This window comes from Larimichthys crocea, chromosome X (assembly GCF_000972845.2).
Source record: "Larimichthys crocea isolate SSNF chromosome X, L_crocea_2.0, whole genome shotgun sequence".
NCBI classification, from domain to species: Eukaryota; Metazoa; Chordata; class Actinopteri; family Sciaenidae; genus Larimichthys; species Larimichthys crocea.
In genome coordinates this window covers 22,407,793-22,428,926 of record NC_040020.1, presented here as the reverse complement: position 1 = coordinate 22,428,926, position 21,134 = coordinate 22,407,793, and the positions used below count along the sequence as shown (strand labels likewise).

At 39.1% G+C, this 21,134-nt stretch overlaps 1 protein-coding gene across 3 annotated transcripts in view; it reads right to left on the bottom strand.

The window, feature by feature from the left end:
• Positions 1–1,297: 1,297 nt before the first annotated feature.
• Positions 1,298–21,134, bottom strand: part of LOC104925118 (copine-8) — a 70,204-nt gene continuing 50,367 nt past the window's right edge. For all 3 annotated transcript variants that reach the window (XM_027283762.1, XM_027283763.1, XM_019262378.2), the window contains 10 exons: positions 21,043–21,118; positions 18,423–18,479; positions 17,189–17,250; positions 16,870–16,916; positions 14,915–15,096; positions 10,659–10,786; positions 8,159–8,261; positions 7,016–7,073; positions 6,189–6,262; positions 1,298–5,499 (listed from right to left, as the gene is read on the bottom strand). In XM_027283762.1, the coding sequence (XP_027139563.1) occupies positions 5,287–5,499; positions 6,189–6,262; positions 7,016–7,073; positions 8,159–8,261; positions 10,659–10,786; positions 14,915–15,096; positions 16,870–16,916; positions 17,189–17,250; positions 18,423–18,479; positions 21,043–21,118 (1,000 nt within the window). In that variant the 3' untranslated portion in view covers positions 1,298–5,286. The remainder of the gene's footprint in view (positions 5,500–6,188; positions 6,263–7,015; positions 7,074–8,158; positions 8,262–10,658; positions 10,787–14,914; positions 15,097–16,869; positions 16,917–17,188; positions 17,251–18,422; positions 18,480–21,042; positions 21,119–21,134) is intronic.

The following is a 21,134-nucleotide window of genomic DNA, read 5'->3' as shown; positions in this document are numbered from 1 at the left end:
ATGGTCACGTACAGTACTTGTACGAAGTAGCTTTAATGATATGCCGTTTGTTAAATCACACTCGAGCAGCGATTGTCCCATCATAGCTTAGAAGCTAACTATAACTATGTACATCAGGCCTGTAAAGGTGTGCCAAAGCTAATTTCTGCACATGTTGAAGTAGACTGAGTGGCTGTAGTTTATTATTATTATTTTTTTTACCTTTTTCAAACCCAAAAACAAGACAAAGCAAAACTGTAAGAAAGATTTAAATGTTGTGTTTATATCTGAGCTACAACTTACAGAAGTGGTAGAAGTGAGAAATACTTATATGGTCAACAAGTACATCATTAAATAGATTAGATGTTGAGATTACAAGCAGAGCCCGGCCAATATGGGAATTTTGAGGCTAATGCTGATTTTAGGAGGGAAAAATCCTAATATAGCTCTTAAGCAAAAAGCTTTCTTAAAGAATGACTTTAACATGTGTATCATAAATCAGAAAGTATTCACGCCAATACGATATATCTGCAATATTAGCCAATCAATGTATAGGTCGGGCTTTAGTTACAAGTTACTCTTAGAAGAAGTTAAAAGTCCAACACGCCTGCAAACCGCATTGTTAGCCTTTAGGAAGAGGCCTGATCTGTTAAAATAAGTGATCTGTATGTAAGCTAAGCAGCTAAAACAGGATTATGTTAGAGCCAATGAACAGTCTGATCCAACATCTTTCTTTCATCATACCTATAGTGTATAGGGCATTAACTAGCCCTACAAGGTCAATTTTTTTTTCTGCTACATCAGTCTTTAACTGCTGTAAACATTTGTTAGCTTTGTTAGCTTTGAGTCTTTTAGCATACTATTATGGATGTACAGTTGTCCCTCACTATAACGCGGTTCACCTTTCGCAGCCTCGCTGTTTCGCAGATTTTTTTTGTGTAATTTTGCATGCTATTTTTTATAGCGTACTGTACAGTATGAACGCGCATTGTGTTCGGCACCGTCAGAGGAACTGTGAAATACGTGTGAGTTACTGGTAATAATTTCTTATGTGTCAAACCTCGTAGAATGATCATTAAAATTAAATTTGTTAAAAATGCTTGGGCTTGAAAACAGGTCTTGATCTTTGGTTTAATTTACTAATACAGTATTGTACTTATTTTTGTTAAATCTGCGAAAGTTTGAACTTTGAGAGTTTAAATAAGAGAGAAATGTGAGAAAATGTTAATGCCTGTCTGAGAAAAGTGTATAAAAGTGTGTGGTTAGGGGTTTTACGGCCTTAAAACATGTATAATAATCGTAAAAAATAAAGCTGATTACTTCGCAGATTTTGTTTATTGCGGGTTGTTTTTAGAACGTATCCCCCGCGATAAACGAGGGACCATTGTAGCCAAGTCAGTTCAAAAGTTCAGTTTTTGAATGATCTTTCATCTTTATTTTCGAGAACTTCCACTATTTTTTCATGAACTTTTAAATGTTCTGAACATTTATTATTACTATTAGTAAAAATAACAATATAAGGTATTAGGGGGTGAACAGCCTTGACACAGACTCTTTTTAGATTCTATATAATCCATCTGGAGTTGCCTCTAAACTGTTGAATCTGAACATTATATATGCTATTCAAAATAAAGTAACAGCTTTACATCCGGGACCTTAAAATGTGGTCACAGAGGGAAAAAGGGTTGAGAAATACAACTTTTAAAAATGCTGATACTGTGATGAACGTCAAGTCTCTGAAAGCACCGTTTCTCTGAGAAAACAAGCACGAAACCCTTAATCTTCACTCAACCCTCAACGCCTTGTTATGTAAGTGCCATGCATGTTTCATATACAAATACATGTACTGGATGTACAGCATATATGAGAGTGTGGGTGTGAGATGAAGTTGACATCTTGTCGTGATAAATAAATGAAAGGCCCTGCCTTGTGTTTCGGGAGGAGAGTCACTGAGTCCCGGCAGTTCACTGCAAGCTAACTCTCCAGAAATCATACATATAGTATATACAGAGTATATATACATATACAAAAGACTGTTCCTGCCTGATCTGGTCTGATCTGGTTTAGTCTGGTGTTGTTTGAGTACAATACCAGACATGATACCAGTGCTACATTGTGCAATTTGACATCCACGCTGTTGTACGGGGTCCTGGCAATGAAACTGCGATACAGAAGAGTACAAAATCTATCAGACCGACCTGTCTCACACTGAGGGACCCTATTCAGTCAAAGTGAATAACCAGCTTTGTTTGAATAAGTCTCAGCCAACTACGAGATGCTACACTAAACAATATGTCGATTTTGGCAGAAAAATGTTGCTACGGATTGAACTTGGTCAGCAGGTCTACTATTAAACATCTTGCACACATGAAATATACATTATTAACTAACCATTCACTTATAAAAAAATACAGGCCTGTCGTTCATGATTTAAATATGAATAACTTATGTATAAACATGAATAAGGCCTGTTAGTCATGATTTAAATATGATTACAGGCCTCAGTATAAAATGTAATAGTTATATCAGCAGTAATAGAGAAGCAGCATTACACAGACAGTATATTCACCAATACACAAAAAAGGCAAAATTTGTACAGTGTATAAATGTCTAAGAAAATGTTTAACAAGCAGTTATAAGTAGACGTTCATCAGCCAAGAAGTATATGATGATTTTGAGTTTAGAAAAATGTTGTAAACCTTCTGTTAGATTGATTTCTTGACTGAATAGGGCCCTAAGTACGAATAGGATCTACAGCTTGTAGTACACAGAGAGAGAGAAATGTTCTTCACACATTTACACAAGTTAAAAGGGGCCTGTAGATACGGTGGCTGTAGCTTGTAGTTTGTGCTTTGCTTGAAGTCACACTGTAAAGTTTTCATGTACACATTACTGGGCAAAAACAGCAGGGCTGCATTTAAGTTTCACCCTGAAGCTTGGCTAAAAGTGACAAGTGCAATTACCTGTTCTGAGTGTTGAGAATTTTCCACTTTAAAAGGAATACCCCCCCCAAAAGACAAAGTTTTGAAGATTAAAATACTCTCCACCTGTAGGCTATGGAAGGTTTGTAGCTTGGACAGCAGCTAGGATTTACAGCACTTACACTGGATTCCAGTGGTGACCACATGCCTAGCTAACCATGCTAGCACCAAACAGATGCTGTGTTTAGGTAAATTTTGGTGAAAATAGTAGGTTACACTGCAGAATAGCTTAAAAAGTTTTGATTTTATTTTTTTCTTCATGACACTGGGCCGATAATTAGAACACATTGCTGTTTTCTTTTCAATTCATTATTCAGTTTAACACAAAAACTCACAACTGTGTGGGTTTGATTGACAGTGCTGGAAAAATAAACAACCACAAAACTCTCATTACGATTTAAAATGCTGTTAAACAAATTGGTGAAATAACCAAAGCTGTTCAAGTCCAAATTGGCTTTCTTCTAGTTGTTCATATTAAGAGGCTGATTTAAAAAAATAGGTTTTCAGGGCCTTTAATCTTTAAATATTCATCATATTAATATACTGAAAGTCAACTTGGAACAACCTGTACTGCTTTTGTCGATTTCATCCCTGTAGAAGACACAAAAATGAGGTAATTTTTCTGTCTTCCTGTCATAATTTTTTAGGCTCTGCCACAGGACAAATGACAACCCCATTCTTAATCCCAGCCTGATAGGCTTGCTGGTTTTTATCCAATTTGAATCACTAGAAAAAGGAGGTTAGCCAACGTGGAAACTGGGAAGTTGCCACTGGAATCCGTTGTACAGTAAATGTTGAGAATCGAAGCTGAAAGTATTCCGAGCTTTTGAAGCCTACAAGTGTGGAGTGGTTCATACTGAAAACATTGTTTTTTCTGCTGACTGGTCCTTTAATCCTTATTTATGAGCTACATAATACTAAACCTTAGGGGCTACTGATAATTACTGGCTTCAGCTTTTCCTACAACGCTGTTGGACAACACTGTGCACAAAACTTGTGCTCAGTCTCTATGGTCCAGATCCATGTGGCATGGCAGCGGCTTAAAAAAAAAGCATCTTTGCATTTTGCACTACCAGTTAACTGTTTTCTGTGCACATATTCACAGTGTGTTGCTAACACAAACGTGTGAGTCACCTGATCTGATAGCTACCAAAGTGCTATAATTCTGAACCTACAGTTTGGCAAATATTTCACTTCACTTTTTAGTGAGAAAGGTAACTGTGAACTCTACAGACTTACCAAAAATCACTGACACGCCAACACTTTTGGAACAAAGTGAGAGGTAGAGAGACATAAAACGAAACAAACAAAAAAATGCTTCTCAAATACAATGTTATTCCATGAAAATAAAGAAATGTAACACACAGTCAGGTTCGGTAGTGAGATGTGTGTTTTTGACTTCTGGGCTTGGAGATTCACATTTCCAGAACCCACGGTGGACACGGTGGACACGGTGCCTGTGAATGTTATCTGACAAACGAGTAAGGCTGGTTCAAGTCCCTGCTGCATTTCATGTAACCAGACTCCCAGGGAGCACGGCGTCCCTTTTGAGTCAAGGCAGGTGGACGGAGCAGAAGGTGGAGGAGCGTGGGAAGATTTCAGGTGACGGGTTTGCTCTTAATGGGACATGGCAGTGGTGGTGGTGAGGAGCTGGGGGTTTTGTTTTGTGTGGGAGGGACAAAGCCCTGAGTGCAAGACAACAGTGCATGCTTCTTTTAAACTAGCACATGCTTCATTTATTTAAAAAAACAAACACTGTAATGAAGAATGTGGCACCAGGGCCTAAACATTTTTGTACAAAGTCACAACCTCCAGTTTCTGCAGCCGAAAAATAGGAATCTGAAAGGTTTTCACATTGATCGGTATAAATTTCCTCCTGACAAAAAAAAAAAAAAAAAATCTCCACTCCAGTCCTTGCAATTTTGTAAACATTTATATATCAAGAGACATGATTTAGTGAGAGAAAGAGGAAGTGGAAAGAGAAATAACAAACAGATGAACAGTGTTTTAAAAAAGGGCCTCGTCAGTTTGGACCCTTTCAGACTGAAAGTCGCAAGTGGTCAGTTTCTGTCCTGTTCACTCTTCCTGGTGAGCTCAGACCCCCACCACGACCCGCTAAAACCTCCACCTTCATCCACTGAGGGAAAAAGTGTCCCACTCGGGGTCATCCACGTCACGCTCATGGCTCGAGAGTGTAACATGAGAGAGCAGGCGATGTTCGCCATGTGCTCAAAAGCTTCCAGTGAAGAGTAGGAAGAAGAAGCAGAGAGAGGAGAGGAGAGGCCAGTAGAGTCGGCTGGCCGGCGTTGGAGCGAGGCCACTGCCTTTAGATTCGGCTTACCCGTCTGGTGAGGAGGGGGTGGATTGCCGGTGGTGGACAGGGGGTGTAAGGTGGTGGCAATGGGCCTGGTTTGATCCCCCGGGTCCTCATGTAGGACAGGAACTGGTCTGGAATTTCAGCAAGCACTTCCTTCGCCAGGCGAGCCATGCTGAGGATGTGGTTTCCTCGCCGGTCAATGTAGTCTCTGAAAGGAACAAACTGTAGGGAGAAAAGGAAACAAGAGGATGAGAGGAGAGGAAAGGAGAAAACACAAGGAGAAGAGAAGAAAGGAGGGGAAACAAGGAGAGGAAATGAGGAGAGTAGTTTAGGAGAAGACAAAACAATGAAGACATAAAGAGGAAAGGAAACAAGGACATGAGAGGTGAGGAGAGGAGAGAAGATAAGAAAAAAAGAGAGGCGATTAAAAGAAACATTGACAGTGAGTGGATAGGACACAAAAAGAGGAAAGGAGCAAGAAGCAGCGGAAATGAGGAAACAAGAGGATCGGGAACAGGAGAAGATGACACAAGAAGAGGAAAGGGAAAAGAGGGGAGAGGATATGAGAAAATAAGAAGAGTATTCAAGAAGAGCAATGGAGAGGAAAGGTAATAAGAAGGACAGTAAAGCAGGAGACATAAAAGGAAACAAGGAGAGAAGAGACGTTAGATAAAATATCGAGTACGAGAAAGTGAAAGAGAAGTGCAGAATGAAAAGGACACAGAGGAAAAGGTGAATATAGTTTAGAGGAGGGCGACAGTGGGAAGGAGACTGAAAAATGGCAGACTGAGAACAAGAGCACAGCAGAGGGTCAAGCACCATGACCTTTTCCCATTAATCACAAATCCCACATTTCTCTGAGGACATTCTGCTGAGCGAATAGTCTCACAGCCAGTCAACCATGTCCGCACCTGAACAATGTCCCTCTCTGCATATCGTCCTTGGGATGAGATCCTCTCCTCGTCCCCGTCCAGCTCGATCATTTCTGAGGAGGGAAGCACATCAGTCACAGCCTGTCAGGAGACTCGAACTGCCATGTCAAAGCTATGCCGAGCAAACACAACAAGCCGTTTGTGTGTTTTTAATCTACCAAAGCCATTAGCGTGCCAGCAGCTTACATTGGTAATGCCAAACGTGGCATGAGTACACAGAATTTGCGTCGCTGAGCATGAAGCCATCGGGCTGTTAGGTTACACACAAGTGTGCACATGGGGGAAACATGCTAGAATATATGTGAGCAAAGCCAGCCATGTGCAGCCATGGTGACATCATGCAACTGTGCACACTGACTTCATGAGCGTGATAACTGGTGAACCCTGTCAACTTGGCAGGCTAATTCACTCATCGCGAGTTAGTTTGTTTTTACAGAGGACTGCACCGTGTATTGTAAACACGACAACACGGTAGAGAGGTGAGAAAGATGGTGCCACGGCCGTCTATTTAAGAAAAAGAAAAAAAAAAGGCACCACCTCTGGTCTGACAAATGAGAATTTTCACATCCACTTAACCTCAGATACAGTGGAGGAGAAAGGGAGGAGGTGGGAGGGGGAGGCGGATTAAGGAGAATGGAGGAGTGAAGAAAAGACGAGCTGCACAAGGAAGGGTTGAACCATGTGGGAGGCGAGATAGGAAAAAGAATGAAGCCGAAGGATTAGTGCATGCAAATAAACACTTGCGCACACCTACACAAACACACACAAGCATGCACACACACACATGTGATCTTCACCCTGCTTACCATCAAATTCCGCTGGTCCAACCCCAACTATTATAATTGACATGGGCAGAGAGGCGGCCTGTAAAGAGTGGAAGGAGACAGAAGAGGCACATCAAAGGCGGGGGAAGAAGCAACGTTTGGTCTTTTCACCATTTTGCTATCTTAAACACTGCAGGCTGTCAGCGAAACACCCCTGTGAATTACTAACTGTAAGCTAACAGTCCGTAGAAAGGAAGCTCAATTGCAAAATTCAATGGTATTGTTAAGACAGACAGGGTTCATCCAAACCCATCTGCCCTCTGCAGCCAGTTTCACAAAGCCTCTCGTCCGGACCAGTTCTGGAGCTTTCTAATTTCATGCATCTACAACTTTGTCTAAATCTCCCAAAGCTTGACAGCTTAAAAATGAATCCATTTACATCTTCCTCTGCCCCGAGCTGCAGCTAAAATGCTGCCCTGCATCGCAATATTGTTTATTAAATCTTAGCCGAGTGGGACAACAAAGTACAGTTTGAGTTATGAATGATGAATGAAGGTTTTCCTGTGTTTCATAACTTCCTGTGGTTATTAGACCGACACCCAAATTGCTTGAGATATGAGAACCATGGATCCTCCGTGGGCGAGTAAATAATTACTCTCAAATCTTACTTTACAATAACATTACATCACACAGGGCGCGTGGGAGGAGAGGATGGGTGATGCAGAGCAGAGAGCGCACAACACCACAGATCCAAACGTATGAAAAACACACATCAACCCTGATTACAAGGACTGGGATGTGGAGGGGGGAGGTAGCCTGCCAACTCACCCCCACCTTCCCTCATTAGTGAATATGAGATGAGTGAGAGAGAGAGAGAGAGAGAGAGAGAGAGAGAGAGAGAGAGAGAATCCCTAAAAGACAAAGACAGCAGCTGAACTGCTTTTCATATTCTCCCTCTCTTATTGTTGGTTCATTAGGATCTTCATTAGTGGCTTAATCATAGCTGGACCTCCCGGGGTCCTCACATGATTTACAGTATATTAACTGAATGAACATGAGCACACAGTACATGAACTTCTGCTGTACACGTGTCTTTGTTGGCCCGTTGTATGTTTACTGAAAATGCCTTCAGTCTTTACAATAAAACACACAGTACATAGACACAGTTTAAATCTGGTACTGTACATTGACTATGGACTCCTTGGTCTGCGCCATGTCTGTAATCACACCGTCTGAGATGATGAGCAGGATGAAGTACTGTGAGCCGTCTGTCACTGCTGACGCATACCTGGCAAGGAAAGAGACGGGGGGTTCAAAGGTCGCATGAGCAAAAATAAAGGCATTCCTTTCTGCTAACATCTCTCTATCAATAGTTATTTGGAGTTTAAAGACATTCAGGGAACATCTAATAAAAAGATGCAAGTGAAGGACTCCAGCATGCAGTCCAGCAACTTTACAAGTATAAAAAGAACTCTGGACTGGCCCTGCATGCATCCCTGTGCATTTGTCTCTGTTGCAATTACCTTATTACATAATATCCAATAACAGGCTATTACCCCTCAGTGGTCAGTAAAAACAATCTTATTTTATTGAGTACAAATGGCCTAATTAAAGTGTAAACATGAGTGCTGTGCCAGGATAATGCACATCATCACAAATGTAGTTATTGATTGAGAAAGTTTGTTGGTTTATGAAACATTTAGTACATAATTATACTTTTTTTAATGTTTTATGTCAACAATCACTGTGTTTTCACTGAAGAACTTTACAAGAACGTCTCATCCAATATCTGTCAAAAGATTTTTAACCTCATTCAATTAAACTGATTGAGGTTCTGGTATAAAAACAGCCTCTTGTGTGTAGGTCTGGAGTCTGGATTCATGTGGCTCAGGTCCTATCTGCTTGATATCCTCCCAGATCCATATTCTTCTTGTATGTTTATCTCTTTGGTTTTTTTCTCTCTTACTCCGCCTCACTCTGGCTAGAACTCATTGCCTTTGTTGGAATATCAGGATATGCCAATCAGAGTAAGAGCAGGGCAGATCATGACTTTGCCCTCATCGGGAAAACAAATTGGTATCTGTAGCTCTATGTGACATAGTATTAGTTCACTGTCTAATAAATGTCTTTTCTCCGAGATAACACGGCACATTTTAGAGTGTCCTTTTATTGGGACCAGTCCATGTCACACCTGATAGGTGGATGGATTTTCTTGACAAAGACAAAATGCTCACTAACACAAATTTTAACAAATCTGTGATCAAAATTTAGAAGAAGTCTTTTAGAAGAAAACCTTTTTATATTTTTACTATGTTGGTCTATTGCGTACACATGACATGGTCTATCCCTGCTGGGAGAAGGATCCCTCCTCTGTTGCTCTTCCTGACATTTCTCCCATTTTTCTACCAATGAACAGTTTTCCTTTGTGTTTCTGTACTGTAAATATGTCATTTGTAATACTGGGCTATATAAATAAACTTAAGAAATGAGAGCTGGCTAAAATTACAGCATTACATAGTTAAAATGGGAACACAAAAGCTTTATTATTATGCAGAAACAATTTATTATTGGAGATAGTATGGTTTATGCTTTAAATAGACTTACTGAGCACTAATACACCTTGGAGTCAGGTCTATCTTTAATCTTTTAGCTCTTGTAGCGGTTTTCTGTTATATAACCAGGGTGAAATGTTATGTTATATGTTGAGAGTATATATGTTAAACAACAGTCATACGCACAAACAGTCAGACAATTAGGAATCTGATGTGACTTGGTGTCATTTTTTTTTTTTTTTTAGCCTTGTCTTCCTGGGTTTTTAGTCAGATGCTCTGAACAATGCAGCTATTCTCAGGCCGAGTGGGTGGACGGAGAGAGAGAGAGAAAGAGAGAGAGAGAGAGAGAGAGAGAGAGAGAGAGAGAACCGTGGGATTTGAAAGCCAATGATGAAAGGTGGGAAAAGTGCTTGTTACAGTCAGTCTTGAGGATCGTGAGACGAGATCTGACAATAGGGAACATCAGGTGGAGGTCTATGCTGAGCTATAAAAGACTACATTACTTTTATCAGGGCTTATTTGTGTAAATTAGGCAAGTGCTGCTGACAGTTTGTGGTAGTATCTGCTGTTAGTGTTTTTTTTGTCTGATTTAAATATTTAAAGCTGTGGAAGAGTAGCTTTTTGCATTTATAATTTGTTGCTCCAATAAATTTTTTTACTTGGTTTTGTTTTTTTATTTCCTGCTTGTGCCTATAGGGAGTCATTTACTGTGTAGGGAGGTGTGACATCTACTGTTATTCACAGCACAGTTTTTTCTCCTGTGCATGGGGATTTTCAGTTTTTCTGATTTCCTTAAGGGCTGTCTCCTGCACCTGTCAGCCATCGTGCAGACTGGCTATCTTCTAAAAGACTCTTCGTGGTTGTTGCATGTGTCCAAACCACCATAGCGAGTATTGAATTCTCGTAGGTGATGGAGCTATTAGCACATTTATTTTAATCTCCTCCCTTTGCTACACAGATTGCCATACAGCAGCCCACACACACACGACTGGAAATTCACCAAAGCCAATTGATCTTACAGGAGTTTCTTCTGCGGAACTGTAGATTTCGTGGTGCCATTGTACTCCATGACATTTGTTTTGTGTGTCTGCCTACATGTTCCAGGTTCCTGGCTGTGATTATAGTGGACCTACCTGGCCACATGGTTAATAACAGGGGAGAAGTGGGTGGGTCCGTAGAGACGCACAGATTTGAGGCTCTGGTAATAGGCCTCCATCACCCCCTCGATACCACTGCAGTAAGGGTTCTGTGGATTACCATTCTGTACAAAAAGAAGACAAAGTGTGGTAGAACATTACTGAAATGTATATATAAAATTACTAAATCACTCTTAAAACACCATGTAGAAACCTCAAAAGGAGCAATGCAACCAAATTGTCCAGTCATAAAGATCAGTAGACCTTGGGGTGTATGCTTGTGGGAAGCTTGTAGTTTTGATTAAATTTGTGTGTAGAGAAGGAGACAAGGAACCTAAGATTCTCATGGCACCTACGGTATATAAAGATTTGGCTTCCTGGTAGTAGCAGTGTAATGAAATACATTCATTTAAGGCAATATGTAAAGAGTAACACGTCTTTTTTTTTTTTTTTTACAATTGACAATATTAAAAAATAAAGATTTCTTATGCACCAAAGCAGAAAAAAGGTTTTAGTGTCCCATAATGCAATTTAAATTTTTTAATGCATCAAACATCCCTTAAAAAAGCAACGTTTAAGACGTGATGTGAAATACATCTGTGTGTTGTGTTGCAGATCTACTGAAATTAGCATGCTAACAAACTAGCTAACACTTTCCTGTAACACCCTTTGTGGTGATAGAGAGTTACAAAAGCATCAAGAGCATGAAGTGAGAGCTGGTACCAGTCACATCACGTTCTGCTCTGATCTGCAGCTGGTCAACAGGAAGAAAAGAGTTCAGAGTTTATTTTTTAAGCTTTTAGGTCCTATCTCAATATTTAAAAAATGTTGGGACACTGTGCAAAATATCAATTAAACAGAACAGAAACAGAAAGCAATGATTTGCAAATCCTTTTTGTCCTAACTTTTTTTGGAATCAGGGTTCATGTTTATAAAGAAATGAACCAAAAAGAACAGACAATTAGGTTCTAAAAATGTGCCTGTTACTTGATTCCAGATTTATTTTTATTATAAACTAAGTTAGTATAGCCCTTACTGATTCAGAAAACAAGCATTTCAAAAATGTTTGTTTGCTTTTTGTCTTGCAGACAAAACTGACAAAGTGTGAATATTTATTTTGGCATTCTTTTGATCCCTTCATTCCATTCAAATCACAACCAAGCCCTTTTATTTTAGGTTCATAGAGCTCTCACGTTTCAGCAATTCAAAGTTACTTGTATAATATAGACAAATGAACATTAGCATTACAGTTATCCAAGTTTGGAAGGTTTTTTTTTTGGAACTGTTATAGCCAGGAGTAACACATTACTTCTTTAAACCCTGTTGCAACACAATTCAAGTGATTGCAGACAGAGTCAAGTAAGTTCTGTAACCATTGAAGCACATTTTCTACCATTATTTTAAGCTGAAGACACAGACAGGAAGTTCTTCTTCTTGTGCACCAAGACAAAAAAATAAACATCTGATTGTTGTCTGATGAGTTTGATTGTGCTTTTATGTGAGGAACCTGATGGACCTGATGATGCTGTTGCTCCCAAGTATTTTTAGTCACTTTCCTGCTTTTGGTGTTGATTCACCTCCAGCTAACAGTTCATTTACATACAGTGTGCCACCATTGATTTAATGACAGCGAGCTAATATTGTGAAAAATTTATTAAATATATTTAAGGCCGATTACGTTTTAGTGGTACACATGGGATGACACATTAAACCTATGTATTAAAGTTCAAATAAATCTGAACATAGTTTGTTTTGATATATTCAGAGATAGTTCGCCTACAAGCAGTAATAACAGACCCACCCTGATAGAGATAATGTATTTGTAGATTTTATATCTTTTTAAGGGAAAAAGGCTGGGTTGGAATTTCATTTTATTTTCAAAATAGGAATGTTTTGGCTGCAAATTGTAGAATAAAAGGATTATATGCACACTTAGAGACTTCAAAAATGGACACCCTGCAGCCAAAACATCAATAGTACTCCAATATTATCAAAAATTATTACCCAGTGTAAGAGGCATTAGAGGGTTGCAAAGCCTTAAGGATGTAATATCCAATCTTACGTTAAACATATTACACATATTTTAGGGAAATGTCGACAGTTTAATTCTTCTGTTGCAGCATTTCAGTGAAGAATAACCTAAGGGAGCCATTTAACATTTTTAACTCTACATGAGGAATGGATACCAGGAGGAACATTTTGTTAAAAATCCACTGTGGTGAGATTTAGTTTGTTTGAAAGAACAAGACGACAAAGCGTGATGATGAATTGTCTTGACATGACTTTGTCTAAGAAAAGCTCTTCCGCTGGCTGCTGAAGCAAATTCTTGTTTTAGGATGGTTGTTGCAGTGTTTTTGTACCTCTGCATCTCCCACATTATTTAGAAAGTCTGGTTGATTTGGTTTACAATATCCCAAAGAAACTCACAAAGAAGCAAACAATACATTATTTAAACTACCCATATGTTTTGGGCTTCCTAATTATCTCCGTTTAAAACCATCTTGACTAACACTGCCTGGTCGCCCATGAGTACAAACAGTGCACACAAGACTCCTTTGCTTTTAAATTGAGCTTGCATAATTACGTTGGATTCAGTGGCGGCTTCCTCCCACTGCGACTACACAGCTGCTGCCTTCATCTTTAAGAGCTAACTAAGTTAAATCCTTAATGGCTAAATTAATGCATATGAGCCTTGTCTCAAGGTTTGGCGCCTCTGGGGAGGCTGTTACCCAACGCTGAGCAGCTGTAATGGGTGTAAACGCCTCTGGAGCAACATCTGGAATTGACAGTAGACCAGGGAGAGCATTATGGGTGGCTGAGGAGTGGTCAGGACATCTAGAGCCTTGGCATAGTGGTATGGACAGATGGATGGATGAAGTATATGAGTAAGTAAAGTGATTGTTGAACAGAGGCCACAGATTATCCAGATTATTTAACCTGGCTTGTGCATGGTTTCCATACTGTATGTCAGCGTTATCAGATTATCCTTATACTTTGGTATCATTTCATGAAGAAATGAAACATGGCTCTTCAGACACTTCAGTAGGAATGTAGGCAGCATAAAGTGAAAAAAAGTCTGGTGTGGTTGTGTGTTCACAGGAAAAAACTAACCAGATCCCTTGGCTTCCATCACCACAGTGCGCACAGGCTGGCTGGCTGAATTTCTTCATGTTTTTGGACAGTTTGTTCACCACCCACTAATACACTGTTGCCTGTAATTGGTCATCTGTGTATGAAAGTGCCTGGTTGCATGCTGTGTGTTTACTTTTACTGAGTTTCTTCCCACATAGTTCTAGTATAACTTTATGTTTATATGTTGGTTTGGGAAACACGCAAGTCTTTGCTCTCAGTGTGAGACAAGCTCCTCCGGCTGGCATGAAAGCCATTTAAAGATTTATTCTCAGTACCAGCAGCAGTTTGACAACAAGCCAGATTTTTTATACTGTCAGTCCCAATATTAATGTTGTTTAAGCTTAGCACCACATTTCACATGGAAGCCTACTGCTTCATGTAACTTCCAAACTTCCCAAACAATTTATGTCTGAATTCACTTAAGACGACTATTAGACTACCATGAAATTTTGTACAGAGATAAATTTTTACTAGAGAATAAATCCAATTAACTTGATCCCCTGACTTTTCCTTTAGAGCCAACAGCAAGAAGCCTGACTGACAAACTTTGGTACATACATTCATCATTCCCAATGTATGTACTGTATATATGAATGTATTCTTCAAGTTGAAATTTCAATTTGTCCAATACAATTACAATATAGTTTATGTTATGTTAGCATGCTAGCACACAAAACTAAAATGGTGACTGTGGTAAACCTGTTAGCATTGTCATTTTGAACATGTTAGCATGCTGACATTAGTATTTAGTTCACAGCAAAGGTGTGCATACAGCATTAGAGTGCATTCAGACAGCATCAGGTGCCGCAGCATTGCAGCAGAGTTGTCCAGCGGTGAGGGAGGTGTGTCTAACTTTTTATTTCTTTTATTTCTCCCTCATCCTCATTCACTGTCTCTCGATCAATGCTCGCTCTTTGCCTCTTTCTCTGTCTTAAATCACGAATCTGTCTGAATGTGGCCTTAGAAAGCTGCTAGCATGGCTTCTTCTCTGTGGCTTTGTTATGTGGTACACGGAAGGACAAATTACTGAAAGATGTGTGAATGCCTATAGACAGGTGGATGACTGGACGTTTGGATGATACAAATGATAGAGGAAAAAGTGAAAGAAATCGTCTTCTCACCAGAGCAAACTCGTGTGAGACCCGTCCATCTGGAGGAAGCTTGGCACCAAAGCCCAGCGCAGGAAACATCTTGTCACTGTCATAGTCCTGGATGATCTCTCCAACAGCCCGCAGTGCCATGGCGTAGTCATTCAGCTGGTATGGGCTCATGTAATGGAGCGAGGTGGGCTGGGACGGGTTGCCTGGGACCCGAATGGTTCAACACAATAAAACACACATCGGCATCAAAATGGTAATTATGCTTGCTCCCCCTGGGCTGTGAGTCATATTAAAATAAAAAGGAGGGGTGTGGGTGGAAGGGGGTTAAAAACGCAGACTCGAGTTTTAGTTACACAGACATTTCTGGCAGACACAGCTGCACTGGAAGCAGAAATATTCGTACTGGTTATCTCAAAACTCAGATTATTACACAGTATTCCAGCTGAGCTCAGTGACATGAAGTCACGGTTACAGCTACTACACTTAGTACATAAAATGATGATCTACAGTCACCTCCTGACCCTTCATGATCTTCTCTCCCACAGTCATATATGAATGATATTAATAAACATGTAAATAATTAGAAATAGTCATCTGACTTAAGTCAGACTAGTTTCATTTGCAAAAACAATTGTAACAGGGAAATGAGAACAGATAAATCCAAAAACTGTAGCCACACATTAAACAGACATTAAAGTTTAAGGAGGTTGCTGTTCTGTATTGTTCCCACCACCAACATCATGGCAGAACACAACCAACAAGGTGTAGTTCGCCTGTAAAGACTTTCCCGCTTCCGTATCCTTTCTGTAGCATTTAGCGCAGAGCCCATCATTTCTTTCTGGACACACAAATCTTTAAAAATGGCTCAGAAATATGTGGTTTTATTTTTTAAAGTATCAAAACAGCTGGACACATTCATTTTAGCAAATGTTACTCAAACAAAAGTAATGCTGTGTTTGTTTGGACTACTTTCAGCTGCAGATTGATACACATTTTGTGCTCTAGTGAGGATTTCTTTTTAGCAAGAGGATGATGTATGTGGGATTTAATCAAAAGAAACTACAGCTCCCATGTTCATCATAATGAAAGAAAGTGTCACCCAGTGCAGCATTGTGGCTCATTTATGTGTTTTGATTGCTTACTGAACAACAATAAAGCTCCATGGCACAGAGATGAAATACATCAGGCTTGTGTTACAAACATGATACATGTTGTTAGATGAATTCATTGTTGGTTTTGGTCATTTTATGTTGTTGTTTTTAGCTTGTTTTCTAATATACAATAAATGTTAATGGGCTGCTTTGTGCAATATTATAAAATAAATTAATGAGATCGTTATATTCTGACACAAATTCTGTGAGTAGTTTTGCAAATATGAGCAAAGAAAAACTTCAGCATGTCATTATGTGCATAATATCACTATTATTTCAGCCATTCTCAAAGACGGGAAAATTATGTCTCGTCTAAATTGTATTACATATATTAACTTACTAAATCATCTCTGACTAAAATGAGAACATCACTCATACGTGACAACGTCTTGTGTGCAGCATTGCTCATTTTGTTCGTCTGCTGTTAAATTGTTGTCACTGACAAATGTACAGCAGTTTACCTATGGGCCTTCATAAACACTGAACACATGGTGAATTGGAAATGTACTGCAGTTTTAAAAACTGGGGGTGTGATGACTTTCAGTCTAGGCTGAGGCACAAAATGTACATACTGTGGTTACTAAAGAACATTAAACTGAGCTCAGATGTTTAAAGTAACAGATAATGTTCAAATAATGATCCAACTTTCAACTGCTTTGCCTTCATTGGGTTTAAGTGTCGTTAGAATAAGTAAATTAAAATTGACTTCTAAGGAATCTCTTAGGTTTACATCAAATAAGGATCTGAGCGTTAATCGCCAAAGTTTTATCTGTTCGATGCCCTTAAGGGATTTCATTGATACGAGCATATCTTTAAAACACTTACCATTTGATGCTGTGAAATCAATTGCCACTGTGAAATTAATCTGAGTCCTACAAGAGAAAATAAATCACATAAGAAGTAATGTGGAATCATCAATCATGCTAGATTATACCACAGCACGTTTCAAAGCATGCAGCAGAGAGCAATTAAGCGGTGGGTTATCGGCAGCTGTCTGTCTTAATATTAAAGCTAAGAGATAAACACGGAGCAGTAATCCTCTTAGCAGAGTCCACACTACGTACTGCAAGTGGATTTAATGATTGGGGTAATGCAGGTGCTTCATCTCTGCAGAATCATGTGCTGCCATTTAGTGTGAACTTACCCGCCTCGGATGTAGTCCAGGAAGGAGAGCTCAGTGTCCACCAGGCAGGACAGGAGAGTGACCTGCCGGTTAGAACATGTAGAAATTAGACAGGAATCACTTTAACAGTCTGTTAATGATTGTCAGATTAAACTAATGAAGTTTATAATTTTGTCGTTTTGTGATGGCTAAAAACAGACTGGTCAGGTGGACTTCAGGTTTAATATCAGTCTGAAATGTGGCTTTGTTTTGCGTCTCAATATTTCTCATTCTCAGGCTCATTCCATCCAGTCACAAGCTCAGTTACATTTACAATCCAAACTCATGTCTATGAGGGGAGGGTTGAGCTACACAAATCTAATGATTCCTATTCAGTAGTGTAGCAAAGCCAAAGCTTGCTGTTGCCTCTAAGTTTCAATAAAGTAAAATTTTCTACCTAAAACATGATTTAAGTTACTGTCTCTGTTCTGACATTTATTGTCACTATCTGTCTATTTTTACTGATGCTGCTCCTGCAGCTCTGAATTTGTTGTAAAAGGCTTTGGTTCTGGAGGATGTGCTTTAAAAACACAGATTGAAGGCACTAGAGGAAGGCACATCAGGCTGTGGAAGATTTGATGACCTGACTAATTGTGTGTGTACCCATGCTGTAATCTGATAATCTTGCTGTAACTTTCATATGTTGTCTGAAACGTTGTTTTACGAGAATTTCCCTCGTTCAATCAATTTGAAAATGTAACAGTAATGTAAAAAGTACAGTGCACACAGCACAGATGGAAGTTTCATTATATTTTGCAGACCAACCAGTGTTAGTGTTAGTCTTATACTATGTCACTTGTTGCTATTTTTGTTTGGAAATGCACCATGTGTGCACATTATAAACTAATATAAGAAAGGTATTTATAATACAGTTTGACCCCAAGTAAGTAATTTATTATCAGCAGGTGTTTCCAATGATACTAATTAAGGAACCTAAATTAGCATCATTGTGTTGGCCCTAATACTTCATGTCAAAATGGCTGCTGTGAAAAAGGTCTGTTAGGAGTCCACCTTAACTGTGAGTTGTGATTTTTCAGTTCTAACCTGCACAGTACAGTATTGATGTATGTGTGGCACCATGTTCATGTTGCCATAAACTCTTACAGTTACAGGAAGATCCATTATATATATTACCGTATATATTGTATATTGCACTTGCTTTTCATAATTCATAAACTGTGAATAGAAAGTGGGAGTTCACAAACTGCTGACTCACCGTTCCTGAGTTTTGGTACTTTTTCTTCTTCTTTCCTTTTTTCTTTGGATTTAGTACCTGTGGAGAAAACATGAGCTTCAATCCAGTTTATTGTGTTTGAGTGAGCAGTGGCTGATATAATAGGAGAAGGATCCTGACTCTTTTTTTCGAGTCCTGAGTCATTTTTATTGCTTCAATCAACTTAGACTCTATTCAACAAAATAAAATGAAAAAAAAAAATAAAAAATTAACAATGCAGCACTTCTATCACCACATTACATTCAGTTTAATCAATGGAATTAGTTTCCCTGTTCACACTGTTATCCCAATTTACTGCTTACAAAAGAAGACGGACTTTACTGAAATAATTAGAAACTTCAAACGTGTCTCAGAAAATGCTCACGTCTTTTAATTCTTCCACAAGATGTCCACAGCGCTGGTCAGGAGTTAGTTCTGTTTGCTTTGACTGACAGGTAACCCGTTACCTCACACAGCATGAGCTCCATCTATGGGCTTTTTACACTTTGACACATTCAGTGCTTGCCTACTATCTGTACCTCTAATGAGTGAGGGTCAGCATTTTTGCCTCGACAGAGTCTGGAGAAAGAAAAAGGCAGAAACGACATGGTCTGATGGAATAACATCACGTTATATCACGCACGTGCCACTACAGTAAGTGATTCAGGTTGTGCTTCATAAGCACCTTCGCTGACTCTTGACCTTCAGTGATTTATGGTTTGCTCACATGCAGCTGGTGTAGAAGTTAAAGGACCAGTCAGCGAGCTGCACTAAGCACCTTCTGAGGAACTGGTGTTAGCTTAACAGCACATCATTATGGAGTTTAGGTAGAAAACAGCATCCTCTTAACTAATAACTCGAGGCAGTGCATAATTACTGACATAATATGATGGCTGTGCTCAGGCTCTAAATAAATGATTGTGTTTATAGTATGTATGTGTCTACAGTTGTAATTAAAAAAAGGATGTGCTGTAAATCAACATGGGAATCACGTGGACTCACGCTGACCCTTGTGTACTCAGGAGCACAGAAAGTATAATTCTGGTTTTATTCTTACTCAAGCTCTATGTTCCTAGCATCACGTTGTGGTCACATTATTGTATAAAATATAGTATAAAACATGCTGACACCTCCTCCATGATGTTGTGTTTTGTGTGTACTGCAGAGTGTGGACAGCACTATGCCAAAAGTTGAAATTTGTTAAACCTTGAACTAGGACTGTCAGGAGATTTTAATTATAACTGTTATATTTAAAAATAAAATAAAATAAAATACTGAAACATAACATGCAAACTATCATAATAAGAATGATAAAATATAATATCATGTAAATACACTAGTCCCCTTTTGAATCGTTTCCATTTCTTTCTGTTCTCACTTCGTGGTTCACATTCTGTTTTTTTCGTATACAGACTCTCTCTCCAACTCCCTATACTCACATTTTGAGTGTAATTCACTTGCAAAAACACACAATAAAAGTTTTTTTGTCTATAAATGTCATGATGATGAGAAGTTATTTAGATATCATAATCATGTAGTGAAACTCACAGCCCTACTTTGAACACAAGCTGTGCTGACCTTTGTGAGCTCAGCTTGTTGCTGAATGGTAGCGTTTGTGCTGAAATTAAAAATGGAGAAGATTTTCATAATGTGTGTTTTTTAATCTTCCAGAACTACATAACAACAGATCATCATATATTAAGGCAAAATGTCAGCATTAAGATGCAGCAGCTACGTCTGTCACAACAACAGTTTGGGTCTGTGTTGTTATCTAAACAGAGCTTTGGCAAATGTTCAATAAAAAAGATATTTTCTCTCATTCTGTTTTTATTCCTCTGTTGGTAATATTCTACTTCCGGTTCTGCATTATTTCTGTCAAAATGTCTTCCATTAACAAAATCTTACCTTACCATATCTGACTAAACAGACAGATCCAAGTGAGTTTACGCTCAACAAAGTCTTCTTCTAGTGCAAAATAAATATTGTTATTGACATTCAAGTGGATGTTTTTTCTTCAGCCTGGTGCTAGTAACACTGTAGTGTGTGTCTATAGCTCAGCTCTCAACTCTTAAGAATTCTCCAGACCTAACTGCTGTGCACATATAGAAATACACACATATGGATGTATAAAATACCTACACTTTGTTCTCCCTGTCCCACCAGTCGAACATGGTGAACTGCAGGCATGGATACATACAGCAGACCTGACTTGTCATACATTTCATTGAGTGTTAGAAAATGGCCTCAAATTTCTGTATAGGTGTCCATCCTTCTATTTGTTTTGTATATCAGGCTCTGATAAGAAGTAGTTTTTGATAGGACTGTGAGCCATTCAGAGTAGGCAGAATTTCACCCCCCAATCCAGTGCCTCAATATGACCCTTTCAGCGTAGTAAAAGCAACATTTAGTCACTGAGCCTTCTTTCCACCTATTTTCTCATTTCCTTTTAGGCTGTTCATCAGGCACAGAGCACAGATAAGACCATTCTCTCTTCGTCAAAGGTCTATCTGAAGGTTAAGACTTGGGTTTAAAGATTATGATTTGAATTAGAGTCAGGCTATGGGAAGGGTAAGGACTAGAGGATACAGTACAAATGTGAGTGTGTGTGTGTGAAGAATATCACCTCATAGATGTGGAACTGTGACTGGCTTCTGGACATTTCTCTGTAGCTGGTGCTGAACTCCCCGATAAAGTCGTGGCTGTAAAAATGAACAC